General features: G+C 43.8%; 2 protein-coding genes across 2 annotated transcripts; one reads left to right on the top strand and one right to left on the bottom strand.

The window, feature by feature from the left end:
* Positions 1–281: 281 nt before the first annotated feature.
* pigf (phosphatidylinositol glycan anchor biosynthesis, class F) lies at positions 282–11,172 on the bottom strand. Its single transcript, XM_036546361.1, has 6 exons — positions 10,816–11,172; positions 10,000–10,252; positions 9,470–9,561; positions 9,014–9,130; positions 6,304–6,412; positions 282–776 (listed from the first exon to the last, which is right to left on the bottom strand). The coding sequence occupies exons 2-6, from the start codon at positions 10,225–10,227 to the stop codon at positions 663–665; spliced, it is 660 nt and encodes a 219-aa protein (XP_036402254.1). The 5' UTR covers positions 10,228–10,252; positions 10,816–11,172; the 3' UTR covers positions 282–662.
* Positions 11,173–11,443: 271 nt separating this feature from the next.
* cript (cysteine-rich PDZ-binding protein) lies at positions 11,444–15,276 on the top strand. Its single transcript, XM_036546791.1, has 5 exons — positions 11,444–11,549; positions 12,095–12,160; positions 12,847–12,901; positions 13,015–13,118; positions 13,678–15,276. Exons 1-5 carry the CDS (start codon positions 11,534–11,536, stop codon positions 13,740–13,742), a joined length of 306 nt encoding a protein of 101 aa, XP_036402684.1. The 5' UTR covers positions 11,444–11,533; the 3' UTR covers positions 13,743–15,276.
* The last annotated feature ends 1,386 nt before the right edge of the window (positions 15,277–16,662 follow it).

The raw sequence follows: 16,662 nt of genomic DNA, 5'->3' as shown, positions 1-16,662 counted from the left end.
GAGAGAGAGAGAGAGAGAGAGAGAGAGAGAGAGAGAGAGAGAGAGAGAGGGGAGAGAGGGAAAGAGACGAGGGAGGAAGAGCAGAGGATAGACTCGAGACACATCAACAACACCTGGACAGACAGCAGGGGCTGCAGGAGGAGGAGGGGAGAGGCGGCCCGATAGAGGGCTGAGCGCCGAACGTGTCGCGCATCCCAGACTCCCACAGGAGCGGACCCGGCGACCTGCCAAGAACTTCAGCTTTACGGGAGGAAAAAACAAATAACCAAAGCAGCACAAGGTCACAACTCACTGAAGACTTTATTTTCCTCAACAAAAAAAAAGACAAAATTTGAAGATTTAATTTTTTTTAATTCTGTCCCAAAATATTTTACCTACACCTTTTAAAAAATACACCCAGCCTTTTATGAGCCATTAGTCAAACTGGCTTCCCATGTACTTCCTGGTTTACAAAGCAACATAAATATGTAAAAAAAAAAAAAAAGTACAGATATTTCTCTTAAATATAGACCAAAAACATCTTTTGTGTCCAGTTTTTTTTGCATAACAGAGTCTTGGCTTCGTTTTTGGGAGCCCTCTTTGGTATTCCGCACCACACTGGGACGTCCCGTTGGTTTTGGGGTTCACCTACACCTTTCTGTCCACTCTCGTTGCACCCCCCACTACTTGCTCTTGTACGTGAGTTGCTTACGGTGCCAGTGGATCCAGGCAGGGGCGATGACGAGACCCGTCAGGAACCCGAGAGTCGCCCCCAGGGAGCAGGAGATTGGCCACACCTAAGGGGCGGGGACAGAGGACACGTCATTGAACCCGCCTGCCCACAAGCGCCCGGACTCATAAGCACAACGCCGGGGGGGCTCCGCTGTCTTTTTCTGTCCCTGCCCTCTCCCTACTGCTCCAGTTAACCCCCCCCCCCCCCCCCCCCCCCCCAAACCTCCCGAGCCTGCAGCAGCAACATTGGATGTGTCTAATGACTTTTACCTTTTTGATAATAATAATAAGAAAAAAACCGAAAACAACAAAATGGACAAGAACAATGAATTGCTGTAGCCTTTCTGTATGAGTTTGGGATTTTTTTTTTTTTTTTAACGTGTTTGATGTGTGTGCGGCCTTGTCCGCCAGGCTGAGCTGACCGCTATGTGGTTCTGTGACGACGCTGTGAGCTCGGTCCGCTCCACTGGACTGGAACTGGACCTCACCCTCCGCGGTCTTCAGTGTGTAAGACCCGGTTCCCCTTTGGGTTGCTGCCTGCTTTATATTACAGCGATGCACAGTGGAGTGACCGTTAAATAAAAAAAGATTGCATTTTCTTTTGTTTTTTTTAAATGGAACCTGTTGCACAGTACATGCTATCGTTGGAGTGGAGTGGTTACATAATTACTCGCAGCACAGCAAAACTAACCGTGACTTTTTGTCCTTTTCTTATCTTTTCTTTTTCCTAGGAAGCATACGATCCAAATAAAGGTGTATATCGTTTTAAGAAGCTGTCGGCGCCTTTATTGGATTTGCTCAGCGTTTCCTGATTGTAAAATACTGAAGTGAAGACAGGTTTTGATCCTCCCTTGTTGACCCTCCCTCCCTTGTTGTTAGGCGGTAGTTAGCAAGAAGGCAGGGGTATTGGTGCTAACATCGATGCAAAAATCGGAGACACGGGCTCGTCACGTCATGACTCATGACTTCCTGTCACAGCTGGTTTCATGATGAGAGAGCGCCATGCCCGTGTGACACTGCATGTAATGCTGTTAGCCACATTTTGCAATGTTACGGTGTGCTGTGATGCATTTGCCATTTACAGCCCTTAGCACGTTTTCACTCTCCGCACTGGAGGCCGCTTCTGCTCATGTGCAGGGGGGCCATTTCTCTACTGTCTGCGGACCAGCCTCACCTCAAGCACCCTGACGCGGTCATTCATCAATTTCCCTCTGTTTTTCACCACCGCGCCTGGCTGGAGGGAGTGTTAATGGTACTCTGTGAAGTGTACAGGGTGACTGGTGGGGCAGGGCGGAGAGGGGGTGGGTGGAGGCGGAGGTGTACACGCCGTTTCTCTGTCATGGTGATGTATGGTCGAGGTATGGACGGCACCACCACCTCTCCTCCCTCCACTGCCCTGCCTGTCGTCCTCTCTTTCCATCTGCCTCCCTCCATCCCTCCCCTCCCCCGTTCACCGTCCCTTGTTCTGCTCCTTCCTGGTCCCTATGCAGACTGTCACAGCAGTCTTGCACACAGGTCTCTCTTATTGATGAAGACGCTGTCTTTCTCTCACTCTCCCTCTCTCACACACACACACACACACACACACACACACACACACACACATTCACACGGGCCAGTTCCCCCGCACTCACAGCTCTCTGCAGGGAACAGTGTGTGCTTTGTGTTTGACAGCGTCATAAAGAACCCGCACGCGTTGGTGTTGGGGTGACATCAGCGCTACGGGAGACTCCACTTGCCTCGAGGCAGGCCTGTGCGAATCATCACAAACTGGGGATGTTGCTTTTCTCCTTGTAGACAGCAGTTACACCCCCCTGATTGGTCTAGAGCCCCCTTGTGACACATCTGGACCAATAACAGATGGGTGCGTGGTTGCATACGAAGAGAAAAGCAACACCCCGATGTTTCTGTTCCTGCTGATTCCCAGGCTGCCCTCCTGCATCCAGTGGGATACGTCTGATGCTGTCATTTTTTCACATCTTCAGTTGTTCAAAATGAAAAGGGTATTCATGTTCTGAGCTTTGAACCCTTACAATCACTAGTAACCTGGTGCTTCAGAACTCGCAGAACGTTCTAGAGAGTCTTCATAAGGCTCTGGAAAGGTCTGTAGCTCTGTTCCCCTCGGCTCAAGTGTTTGTGAGGATGAGGGGCCAGAATTAATGCTCCCCAAGTTTGTATCATATTAAGGCACTGCCGTCTGGTCTCCTCGGCGACGGCTGACCTTATCTGTTGCACAATCATGCTTCCTCCCCTCTGCTGCGGCGTCCTTTGTCAGCATCTGGCCACCCCGTCACATAAAATAAATGTGAGCATTTTTTCCTCTCTTTTTTTGGGAACTCATCTCTGCAATCCTCTTTGTCGTGTCCTGTAATTCAGCGGCTTAGGTTACTGTTCCCCTGCTGCAGCCTCCCCCCCCCTTTACCTCTGAATCTCTCTCTCTCTCTCTCACTCCCTCCTTCCTGGTCTCTTCCATCATTCTCTAACCCGTTTCTTTCTTGCATCCTCACTTTCCTTCTTTCCCTCTCTCATCCTCCTCTGTCTCAGTCCTTGCTGTGGACATCCTCTCTTTTCTTCTCCCATCCCTCTCTTGCCCTACCTGTCTTGTCTTTCTCTTTTTCCACAGGCTTCACATCACCTCTTTTAAGTGGAATTAGACCAGCTTCCTCTCTGCACAGCTGAAGAGCTCCCATTCCCTCCTCTCTCTCTTTCTCTCTCTCTCTCTCCATCCCTCCTTCCCCCTGTCCTCTCCCTCGTTCTCTCCCACTAATCCCTGATTTGACATTTTACACATTATTCCACTGCTGTGTCAGCACTGGGTAAAATAACTCCAGGGCACTCGTGACCACAGTGCCTGCTCCAATTTCCCTGGTCAGAGGAGATGCCAGGCTGAAGCTGCAGGAAAGGTGACAGCGCAGGTCACGCCTTGATGATGTCATCAATCACTGCACCCAGATGGTCAGGCTATCCTCCTCTCATCTTTTCAAACTGATTAGTGGTCATCTGTATACATGAGTTATTGTGTCTGTTTGTGCCTTTTTGATCACATGTACAAGATGTGTGTTTGAGTGCATGTGTGAGTGTACTTACCCAATTATAACCATGATACCTAATCATTAGGTATTATGGTCAGGGCATAACTGTGTGTGACTTATATTGGAAATACATGTGTGTTCGTGTGCATCACTGTGACTGTGTGTATGTAAAGTGTGCGCACATGAGAAGAGGAACCTAAGAGTAAAATTTCCCAGAATCCTCAAGGGATCTCACATCTACGGATACCACTCAGGGGACCCCAACATCTGCACATCACATTCTGAATTCCGTGTAGACTTGTGGACACTTGTTTGACATTATATTATTTGACACTCTACTGTATTACATGTTAGTTCTCTTTTGTTCAACTCTGCTCAGCACCTCATCTGTCTTCCCTGTGGACTGCACCATTCAGAGAGGGGGAGAACATACAGACTGTGTCTGATTACATTTTTATACCCCTGCCCCTGCCCCCCTTTTCATCCTGACATTGAAATACCTAATTGTACATTACATTACGTCAGTTGTAAATTGCAGCACATTACATTGGGGAAACAGAACTAGTTTGTAAGGAAGGGTGTCAGGTGGGAAGTCCAAAAGCAGATGTTTGGCATGTTAATTTCACAGATGTCTGACCTCACTCTACCTGCTTGCAGCGGGACACATAATTTACTGCCTGGAGCATGCTGTGTGAGTAAAGCTAACCCCGCTGACAACAGCCGTTAATGATACCGTGAATTGCAAATCATAAACTGAAAAGTAGATTTTTTTCTTCCTTTCAAGTACAGACTGAATGTTCTCATTAAATATTAATAACTGCTCTATTATGCATTCATTAGCAGTCAGCTGAAATGGAGACTTAGCCTGTAGACTTAATGACAGAGCTGCGACGAGGCCCTCGATATTAAGAGCCCCTCGATAAAAAGGGGGGAAATTGTGTCTCGCCCGCGTGAGAATTGCTCTGCCACACCTTTAGCGCGGCGGTGAAATATCGATTTCATTAGGAGGCTTTTTCCGCCGGTGAGCCGCACCGGCTTTTTGGTCGCGCGCCTGACCCCGTCGGTGGCGGAGTTTAATCTCGGCGAGAGATTTGAGAGGTGGCAACAGAGGGGAATCTCCTCAGGACATTTTGTATTGTATTATGGCTAACAAACACATTCTGCTCGGTTGTTTGTGAGGCAACCCGACGTGCTGTAGGGTTGCAGTGCAGCACTGTGTTAAGAAGCCGCTCCCGTGAGACAAAGGTGTCGTGCTGCTGTTGTACACTTGCACAAGGTATTTAACCCAAATTGCGCAAATGCACAAATGGATAACATGCAAGCAATGGAGGTTGCTGTGGACAAGGGCGTCTGGCAGGCAAATGAATAATTATGCAGATTTATTAATTTTATTACAAGCTGCATTACACACTACCTTGTTGAATCGTTTGATTTTAGCGGGGCGGGGATCACAGCTCTCAGCTGTAGAAGAGACCTCAGTGACTCCAAAAAAAAGTGCTTGAGGTGACAAAAATAGGCATGATTTTATATTCTTTTTGGGAGCAGTCTTTGTGAGCAGAGCACAAGGACTACAAAGATTTGCGAGGAGCGCGGTAGCGCTCTTCTCACTGCATGGGGAGCAGGTACTGGGAACCTTTTCTCTGATTTAAAGCAGACCCTGTGTGATTATACCGCGAGGATGTTTTTGCAGGAAGACTGTGCAGAATTACTGCTTTTCTGCTCATTCAATATGCTCAGTTCCATTCCATTGGTCTCCTCTTCTTCTGTGAAGCAGGGCTTGTTCAGACTGCTTGAGCAAGGTTCTCTGAATCCTCAAGTGCAAGTCAACAGAAAAGACTCATCTAGAATTCTCTTCCCTCCTTGCACTTAAAACTGGTAAACATTTTTTTCTTTCCTTTTTTTCTTTGTACTGTGTGCGACATGCATGTAGGAGGTATAACTATCAGAATCAGAAATGGACATACACTATCTTGCAACTTGAGGTACTTGCAAACAGAATTTTTGGGTTACCCTTCAGCCACAAAATGAATACCACTGGGGAAATTATGATACTGTAGAGAGAGGGTGCTAAAAGCAAGACCTGAATATCTCTCTCTCTCTCACTCTCACTCTCACTCTCAAACACACACACTCACTCACACACTCACTCACACACACACACTCACTCACTCACTCACTCACTCACAAACACACTGAGCCATGTCCCCTTAACCCTTGCCTGAGAGAAACACCACCTGCTGCTCCAAGGCCACACCAGTACAGCCCACACAAACAGCAGTCCCTCTCCCCTGTGTGGGACCAAGGCCAGAAACTGGAGAAGTTTTTACTACTGAGTGAGTGTGTGTGTGTGTGTGTGTGTGTGTGTAGTTTAAACACAGCATGACTATAAATGTGTGACAGCGTGACTGGGTATGTTACAGAGCATGCGTGAAAGTGTACATACATGAGTGAGTGAGTTTCTGTGTATGAGTAAACAACAGTTTTCAGTGACAGTGTATGAGTGTTTGTGTGCGTGCATGTGTGTGTGTGTGTGTGTGTGCGTGTGTGTCTCAGTACTGACCTGCCAGGGCCGGTCCCAGTCCAAGGGGATGGGGAACGCTCCGAGCCAAGCTCCGATTACACTGCAGGCTGTGGTGATCTGGAGAGAGGTATCCCAGACCGACATCGCCCTGAAACCACACAGACTGCCTTTTACTGTACAGTGCATAATGCAGTAAACACACATGTCCCTAACTTCACAGGGAGCACACGTTTACTGCAAGCAGAGATTCCCATACAGAGAGAACGCTTCACATGCATATCCTTGACCAAAGCACATTCCCTTCATCCCTTCCCTACAAAGAACACAGCTGTACAAACAGGTAGAAGAATTTATTAGTATCTTTGGAATAGAAGCAGCAGCGGCATACATGGAGAGTAAGAATGGCAAAGTTCAGCTACATCATTCAGTCTGTGTGTGTGTGTGTGTGTGTGTGTGTGTGTGCAATAGAGAGAGCATAAGTGCCCATATTAGAGAGTATACACAGATCAGTATACAGGTGATCAAGGACTGCAAGGTGTGCTGGGAGTGCAGGTCAGTGCTGAATGGCGCAAGCAGGGGGTGGGGCCTGCCGGGAACAGACGTCCAGCAACCCGTCTGACAGCACCCCGTTCTGACCCGAGGCCCCAGACTGTCAAAATGCCACAGCAGTCCCTCAGAGCTGTCAGCCAGGGCTTAGCACTTGCTATATTCATCCAGAGAAGCAGCTGCCGCCGCCACACGGTTCCCTCTGCACTTCATGTGTTTTTGTGTGTGTGTGTGTGTGTGTGTGTGTGTGTGTATTCACAGGTCAGACTCCTCTTACACAACATTTCACCAGACTAACACAATTGCACCCCCAACAAAAACTCCACCACCAGTTAACCACTTAATCAATGTCTTAGAGCAGAGCACAGGCAGTAATTACAGATAATGGTACCAAAAAGAAGCATCAATTAACACTAAAGGAAAAAAACAAAAAAATGTCGATGTGAAACAAACAGTTCTCTCGTCATATAATGTTAAGTGTAGTGTTCGCATAGAGAGTCAGCCTTCAAAATATCCTGGGCCAACCCGAATCCATTCTCTCCCTGAGTGAGCAGCTGATTAAAAACTCAAGTGTCCATGTGTCTCTGTGTGTGTTCTTCAGTACCTGGTGCTGAGTCATACCTGTTCACGTCTACCACTACATCTGTCTGTGAGTTCATCTAGTTCAAGCACAATGGAATCAGCTTTCACCAATACACAGATTACATCAGAGCGAGTCACACCTCACTCACTCTCTGGGAGGAGAGGGATTCTCCTGGGTTACAAATTTAGACCCTGGGGTGCGTACCAGGGCTGGTGTAGGGAAGAGCATCCCAAGAGTACAGAATGGTCACCACTGTAGGGGGTCTGTAGGGAGGCAGGGTATCCCTGGGGTCCATAACAGCGCCCCTTTGGGCTAGGGCAGTAATGTGTGACTAGTGCATGGATGCCAGTTTAACATGCTGTGGATGCAATATTGGATGCAATGCAACGCTCTGGACACGACACTGCATGTGCAGACTTTTTAGCAAAGAGAACTTCCTGCTGATGTTGTCATGGCAACAAAGACAGTATTACTCTTTGCAGTGTTTTGGTGGCTAAATAAAGAGGTTTTGCTTATGTCAAGTTTTATCATTAAGCACTAAGAATAAATAATTCCATCATGACATGATTGAGTCTCACAAGAACTAGCAGGAAACTGATTAAAAAAGAAACATTTTTATGAGTCCAACAGACCAAAACCTTGAAAAACATGCATCCAGAAACCAAAGTTTTGGAGTGACCCACGCATGGAAGATTTGTGGAAATAGATGCGGGGAACATGCCATTTTTCTGGGGGAACTTCTCCATTTCTGGAATTCTCCTGGTTTCCCAGCAGTCATGTCCACCTTACTACACATCTCACAACGACAGTGTGTGAGCTCCTATGCCTATTCTTGTTTTGCATTTTAATTTCCGTCAAACTAAATTAACTCCAGGAATCTCCATATTAACTCTATCTCCAATATATGTTATTAGAGATGATATCAGTGGAAATGACATGGTAGCTGTAGGTTTGATAGAACGTCTGTACAGAAAGGCCTGTGAAATCCTATCTCTGGTCCTTACGCACCCCCTAGTGACCACTTTTTACATTACATAAGTTTTTTTTCATGGTAGGTTGTTTAATACTGAACAGTCCCTTAGATGAAATGGTCAAAAAGGAAAAATTCCCTATAGTAATTCACACACTCAATTTAGCAATCTGTACCTATATGATTTAATAATCTGTATCTGTATGGTTTAATAATTTGTTCCCTCAATTTATGAATTTGTACTGATGCTTTAGTAATTCATACCAAATTGAAATTTACTACAAAGGTATTAAGCTTTCATAAAGGATCCTCAAGAAAAGTGCTTAGTCTGAGGTACAGAACACCCATATTGCCTTTCTGGCCATTTCTACAACACTGTCTACACTAAACACAGTCTGGGTTGTATATACAATTATATACAATCAACTGAGTATGCTGCACTAAGTTGATGATTATTTAGTGAGTTAAGAATGTATACTGAAGTTATGAATGGGTGAATTTAGAATGAGAGCAGAACTTAATGTTTTAAATAGGTGTGTAAGGGGCATGAGACTGAAAAATCTTGGTTAATGCAGGATAAGACGAGACAATGTGGACGGACGAAAGGTGCGTAAAATATTCATGGCGAAATGGAGGAGGTTTTGACCCACCCATCACGGCTGAAGACCCGGATCCAGGCCTGCACGCTGGGGCCCAGAACGCACAGACACCTCAGTGTGGTGAGGCTGGAGAGCAGAACTGCCAGGGAGAAGGTCTCTAAGGCTGACCTGCAACAGACCACATGCTTTATTCATCTAACACACATGCATGCATGCATGCACGCACGCACGCACACACACACGCGCACGCACGCACGCACACACACGGACACACGGGCACACACACGCGCGCACACACACGCATGCACACACGCATGCACGCACACACACACACACACACACGCGCACACGCATGCGCACACACGCACGCGCACACACGCACGCACACACACACACACACGCGCACGCACACACACGCGCACACACACACACGCACACACACACACACGCACACACACACACGCACACACACACACGCACACACACACACACACACACTGTACTCACTCCAGCAGAGGTGCGCCATACAGGACCACAACAGCATGGAAGAGCAAGCAGGAGAGGATGAAGTACAAACAGGACCTGACCGCTCTGGACACCTACGGACAACAGCACAGGATGGACAATTACCTTTCCAACACTTCAAATCACACATATCTTCACAATGGACTGATATGATTTGCATACAAAACAAAGCCATGACTCGCTAATTTAATAACTTGAAAGCCATCTATCTGCCAGATTTACATTTTGAACATTGATAATAAGTGATAACTCCCTTGTCACTAAACTGAGATAAATTCAGAACAAATATTCTCTGGTGCCCCCTCCCGTCCCCACAGTTTTTTTTTTCCTAACACTAAGACTATTCCTACTGTAGTATTGGTTTACCTCTGTAGTATTGGCTTACATACTTTGTACGTAATTTGATGTATGTATTGCAATCCATCTGCTTTCCTCCTCTATCTTAGAAGTCTGAAATTGAACTAACCCAGCTGGGATATAAAAAGTAAATTTCCATAGAATTATATTCGCACCTTGTAACTCAGGGTGTGCTTCTTGGTAGGCGGACTGATCCCCAGAAGCCAGAAGACGGTGATGTTGACGACAGATACCGATCCGGACACCGAATACAACCAGGTCAGATGGGTCCCATAAATGGAGAAGTTGTCCACGAAGAAAAGCGGCATAACGGTCGCTACGAAGATGGAGGAAGCGATGATGGCATGGGCAGACACCATGCCCTTAATCTCGAGGTCCCGCATGGCGACGATTCAACGTGGTTTATTGCTGATGTGAATAAATTTGATCCATCAGGTCTGGAGTTTTTCACAGCACTTCATAGCTTCATAAGCTACGGGTTGGAGTTTTCATTCAGAACATATGGCAGCCATGTAAATGCACAATTTTTTACAGTCGTGGTTACTGGGCAAAGTTGTGACTGTAAAGTATACAAGACTAATGAATACCCTATACCGTATTGTGGCAACATTTGACCGCTAGCTGTCCTTACCGATCCTGTGTGCATGATTAATAACCATAACAACGCTTACAGTCCCAACCTAAACCTGAGATACGGTTAGCAATATTTATGTTTATGTGTGTCACTAAACCGACCTAGTTAGCTAAATTAGGAGTGACGGACTAGAAGGTGGCCTTAACTCCCAAATACAAATACGTAGCACAACTTACCCTTGAAGGCTGGATTTTGTATCTTAAAAGTTTTATTGTCAAACAGTACTCGACAAATTTCGCATTTATTAAGTATATCACTTCTTTCGTTTCACTACTTAAAAACAGGAAGATACAATTCAATCCCAAAAATCTATTACCAGTACAAAGACTTAGCTTACCTCACAAGGATAACTTCGTCTCCATACGTATATAGCTAGTATCACATATAATATCCTATTCTAACTACTATTCCTCTCTAAATTAACCGAACACCCTTGTTTGCTGAGCCAGTTTCCGCAAAGACATGAATGACTGAACAGAGCACTTTCTGATAACGTTAGCTAGCTAGCTAATCCCTCTTGTACCCTTAGATCAGAAATGACAAATTTAACTTGCACTCACACCTGCATTGCTGCAAGCTGTTTACTTAAGAACTAAAGCATCAAATTCTGCATTAAAGCGTACAAAATCTATGACTTTAGTACAAACTGAACATCATTCTTTAAACACCCGCCGTACAATATGCACAGCAAAGCAAGGTCAGTTTACGGTAGTAAACATAGGGGGCGGACCTTAGTGTAAGTACATTCCGCTTCAGCACCGGAAACGGAAGTGTTTAAAGTAGCTGTAGAGAAACAATTTAGGGAATATAATAATGTCTTTAAAGAAACTCGATTCACTTTGTGTTGTGACATTATTTTATATCTGTATAACAAACGTTATCAAAATCTGACATGAATGAGGCAACGCAACGGTGACGGAAGTGGGAGTCAAAAAGACTCGAGACAACGTTTCAACCCGAACAAGTACATTGTTACACAGGAAGTAGTAGAGTTGCCTGAATTCATCGAGTCTGTTGTAAACGAATCGTCTGTTTTATTCCTTTGAGAGTCAATCATGGTTTGTGAAAAATGTAAGTATGGCTAGTTATGTAGGCCAATAATAACATCAGGTCTGTTCCTAATGTGATTAACTCTGTTGCCAGTTGCTTCAAGACAGTTGTTTGTTCAGCATAGCCAGTCAGAGCGGAAGGAGGCAGTCTATTTTGAGGTCATTTGTTTAGACGGCTTGCTAGCTAACTGCGTACGGCATATGGCTGCAGTTGATATTTAGCTAGTCAGCTAGCTATACCTGTCTGTTAGCTAGGTAACGAATGACATCAACTTAGTTAGGTTATGTTAGCTAGATACCTGTCTAGATAACTAAGTTAATTCTCAGCATTTATTTTCAAATGCATATGACTTAACGGTGTTCAGCGGAGAAGATAAACGGCGCACACAGAATAAACAGTAGCTAGCCTAACTAGTTAATAAAGCGAGTGTTTTGTGTTAGCTTGCTAGCTGTGGACATTGACATAGCTGTAGAGTTGATTTTATATCATGGAAACAGCGAGATAAGAGCTATCTGACAGATGAAAGTCTGTCAATACTGAGTCTTTCTCTGCGCAATCTTTAACAGGTGAGAAGAAGCTTGGCCGCGTTATTACTCCAGACACTTGGAAGGATGGAGCCAGGAACACCACAGGTAAAACTTGACTAGGCTCACATCGAAGTCTGTAGCAAAAACGTGTGTACAGATCCTTCACAAATAGACCGAAAACATTAGCTAAAATGTTCCATATTTAGTTCAGCCAGATTATGCGGGGTACGTGCCGTGTTCGCTGGTTATTTTCCGTCGTAGGTCGCACTTTGAAGGTTATTTTCCCTGCTACCACAGATCCACTATCAACATATCTTTCATAAAACGACTTGCAAATGTCAGTTCTTTAACAGTATTCAATTTACAGGAACCTCATCGGTCTTAATTAGTTATTTGAGCCGCAATTGGAGTAATTCCAGAACACATTGCATTTTAGAATCTGGATTGAGAGAGACTGCTTTAAACAATATACCACTATTTATGCTTCTCTGTACTCATTTTCTGCTGCATTTCATCACATCAAGACCTAAACCATGAGGTCCTGAGGTACTAATGCATGGTCGGAAGTAATGTGGTCCAAATTGTACAGTGGCCTTTGGCTTCAGTCCGATGCCAGTAAATTTAATGTCAGACGAATTTTTTTTAAGTGTTATGTTGCCCTATGGAAAATGATTGCTCTGTACATTTTGAGTGACTTAATAATTCTGTGTGTTCAAAGCGTTTTTTTTTGTGTGGAGATATTATATTGGATACTAGGTCAATTATGTATGCGTTATTATCACATTTTCCAGAAAGTGGTGGGCGCAAGTTGAATGAAAACAAGGCTCTAACATCTAAAAAAGCAAGGTACGTTACACTCCAGTCAGATGTACTTAAAGGTAAAAAATGTAGTATGCTTTTGTCGTGTAGAATTTTGTATTGATGTCCTACAGCATTTACACTGATGTGTTTCTTTACAGGTTTGACCCTTATGGAAAGTCCCGGTTTGCCACCTGCCGGATCTGCAAGAGCTCCGTCCACCAGTCGGGGTCAAACTACTGCCAGGGCTGTGCCTACAAGAAAGGTCAGTACAAGGCAGGTTATATCCACACACATGGGCAACCTTAAGTATTCTGTTGTTATGCACAATTACAATCCAACATGTACATGAAGTCAATCTCTAACTTCATGGACTAACTACATTCAATATTAATTAATCCCTCTTAATATAATATCCCACCAGCTTGGTATTGTCTTTTGTGCAATTCCACATGATTAAAAAAAAACAAAAAGCTACCTTTAAAATGTATTAGTTATTCTGTTGGGTCATTATTGCACACTCAGTGGAGATTACAATAGCAAATACACCAATCAAGGCTGATGTGCACATCTACAGTAATCGAGTGTCCAGTGTAGTACCCATATATAAAGTTGGTAAATAAGGATAAGTACCTTGCTTATGAGGGAAACAGCAGGATCCCACACAGGGTTCAGTTCTGCAGCGAACAAATTCTTGTCTTAATAGGTTGTAATTGCAAGGAGGCACTTTATTTATGTACTTGTGTGGTAAGCCACTCTGGATAAGAGTGTCAGCCAAATGAATTTCCCCAGTGCGTCCTAACCGAGGGATTCCGTTTGGACAGGGATCTGCGCCATGTGTGGAAAGAAGGTTCTGGACACCAAAAACTACAAGCAGACGTCGGTGTGATTGTGCAGGGCGTGCGTGATGTAGGAAGTCTCCCCCCCGCCCCCGGCTCCACCGTCTCGTCTGCCAATTCCACTGCAGTGTGCATTTGTGATGCGGCTGCATGCGCCTGCTTTGTGCATGACTGGATGATTTCTAAAACCCTTCCACGTCCAATCCCACAGCAGCCAGCACAAGCTACTCACTGCGCTCTCCTGAGTGCCTGACACTCTTCTGTCCATGTTTCTAAAAGTTCTTTCTCACTATTAAGTGAAAGATGTTTGATATGTTCAGTAGCTGTGTGCGTGCAGAGATTTCAGTACGTGAAGAATGTGTTGCATTTGTAAATTGTCGCTGTCATATTCTTTCAAAGCAATACCTAGGTTTAAACTGTTCTATCAGCAACACAATAGCAAAAAGTTGTGATATTGGTGTGTAAATGTTCAATTATCGAAATGCTGTTTTATTTTAGGTGCAGTAAATGATGATTTTTACCATGTAGGGCTTTTCAGTTTTAGATGTGTGCACTTGTAACTTGGCCCAATATGGACGTGTTGCACCTCTAAGCCTTTTTGAGGTTTATTGAAATGACTACAGGATACACTGTCCTTTGAGGACAAATCATATCTTACTTGTAATTAAGGCATATGCTGTCAGTTAATTTCCTCTGTACTCCTGTCTCAATATGCATCACACAGACTTGCACACTAACACTTACATCACAGGTCTCCACAGGTCTGTATATGCACAAACCGTAGATGACTTAATAGCGGGAGTAGAGGAAACTTAAAATACTTACAAATTAGAGGAGCAGTAGGGAAAAAGGTCACGTACCTAGGTTTTCTGTCAAAGGTACTGATTCTGACATTTAAATGCCAGTTTAGCCCCAAAGCCAAACACGATGTTGCCCCCGTCTCATATCTGTAAATGTTTAGCCACTGGCCCTAATCTAATAAGCTGCCGCGCAACATCTACAGAGTCCCTAGATAATAAAATAAAAATAGAAAAAGGCCAAAAGGTACAACAGAAGCAATATTACAGTAATTTTACTGACATTCACTGGTATCAGCATTTCTGCTGCTAGTCTCTAAAGTGGTTTTTAGGGTTCTAGAAGCACTCTAGTTCTTTAAGCTTTGCAGGTCTGCAATACTGTTTGGGTGTATCAATCAAAGGGGTTTGACTTAGATTTTTGGTAACACATTTTGAGGCAGTGTTACTGTTATTTTTTACTTTAGGCATTTTTATTACAAGTACAAGTAGAGCAAATAATGTTATTTGGTATATATCATTTATATCTTAACACTGAATAAATTGCTGTGTGAGTTACACTGACTGTATTTCCTCTAAATAAAGGTCCCACTTTGTGTTGAATAATGTAGCATTCCCTATCTTTGTCGTGAGGAAAGAATACTCACTGCCTGGAGTACCGCCTTCAGGTGGGCACACATTTTTGAATAGCAGACGTTTTACTGAAGCAGTTCAGATCAGTTAACTTGGTGTAATTTGAACGTTCAGCCTTCTGGGTCCTTGTCCAGGGCTCTGCACCTTTGCGCCACTGGCCGACACATCTGCCAAAGACAGTCTTATGGCAAGTTATTTTAGTTCTGTTTTCTTCTTTAAATATTTTTCACGTGTTCTGTAATTAAAGTTTTTAAATGATTAAAATGGCATTTTAAGAAATGTATGTAAATATGCCTGTGACAAATAGCTGAATAAATAAAGGAAGAAGTAGCTATGATTAATCTGAATCTTCTTCTGCTCTGTAGCTACTTAAGTGGATAGAATGTATCAGGAATGTCGGGGGTTGAGGTTTGGGTCATGGAGCTCAATGAAGCTTTGCAACCCAGCCTTAAAGTTCTGATCATATTGCTGATTTGATCATAGCGCTGCACTGATCACAGCTTAAATGGCTGTTGGGCAGAGAGAATTGCTTTTGCATCACTTTTACACCACACCAGCTATGGGTAAACTGGAACTGAAAAACAGTTTTGGGATGTGACCCACTGTGTAATGGGCACTTCTTGTAGGCTGTAGTCAAATCAGAGACCAGAGTAAAGCCTTAAAGCTTTAGAGCTCTCTGTGGAATTAGCAATAAAAAGTTGAAACACAGTGGTAGTTACACTGTGTTCTCAGTGCACACTTTCAGAGCAAAAATATTTCAAACTTTGTTTTTATTCACAAATATTAAACTAGTGATCTGTGATCATTTCACATCTTATAGTCATTTGAGTCTTTATGAGTTACTGCAGTATCTATATTGGGAAAACTCAAAATGAAATCACTTTTAAAACAAAATCACTGGTGCTTTAAAACAGAATTTAATCAATACAGTACTTAAACATTATGTACTCCATTTGCATTGTAGGAGTGTTTCAGTATTCGGTTACTTTTAATTCCTCCCAGAATTGTAGCACTTCCTGGAAGGGGTGTGAATTTTCTCAGCATTAAAATGTATGAACTTGGCCTGACGACCTGAAGCCATAGTATTCAAAAGGGTAAAACAAATGCTTCAATACTGCCACCTCCGATGAATGGTATTTAATTAAAAAACATTTGATTTGCAGGTGCCCTCTGGGGTTGTTGTTCTTACTGTTATATATCCCAAATACAACAGAAGCAGTCTATCTCAGTGCTTATGAAAGCCATGGGCTTTTTTAGGACAATAGAAACTAAAAAGGCACTGATATAACACTTCCTTGACTTTGATCTTTCTTGAGGTTCCTAAAATGATTGAAATAAACTGAGTTATCTATGGTGTCACGAGTCATCTGTTACATTCAGAAGACCTTTTTTGGATTCTTTGCCGTAAGGGCTTGGTGTGACAGTAGCAGCTGCACCGGGTTCAGTATTGTCAGTAACAACAACTTACTGTTATGGCCTATAACCAAAAATCCGACACACTTACTCAACTGTCTTATCTTTGGGTGTTTGGCTCTACACAGAC

Source organism: Megalops cyprinoides, chromosome 15 (genome assembly GCF_013368585.1).
Source record: "Megalops cyprinoides isolate fMegCyp1 chromosome 15, fMegCyp1.pri, whole genome shotgun sequence".
NCBI classification, from domain to species: domain Eukaryota; kingdom Metazoa; phylum Chordata; class Actinopteri; order Elopiformes; family Megalopidae; genus Megalops; species Megalops cyprinoides.
Note: the sequence above shows the minus strand (reverse complement) of the source record. Positions and strands in the feature narration are given on the sequence as shown.

Coding starts and splice junctions, on each gene's coding strand:
- pigf (XM_036546361.1), bottom strand. CDS start 10,227: ATGCGGGACCTCGAGATTAAGGGCATGGTGTCTGCCCATGCCATCATC. Junction 9,562..9,999: donor AGCACACCCTGAGTTACAAG/GTGCGAATATAA, acceptor TGTTGTCCGTAG/GTGTCCAGAGCGGTCAGGTC. Junction 6,413..9,013: donor CGGGTCTTCAGCCGTGATGG/GTGGGTCAAAAC, acceptor GTGTGGTTTCAG/GGCGATGTCGGTCTGGGATA.
- cript (XM_036546791.1), top strand. Junction 12,161..12,846: donor TGGAGCCAGGAACACCACAG/GTAAAACTTGAC, acceptor CACATTTTCCAG/AAAGTGGTGGGCGCAAGTTG. Junction 13,119..13,677: donor GGGCTGTGCCTACAAGAAAG/GTCAGTACAAGG, acceptor CCGTTTGGACAG/GGATCTGCGCCATGTGTGGA.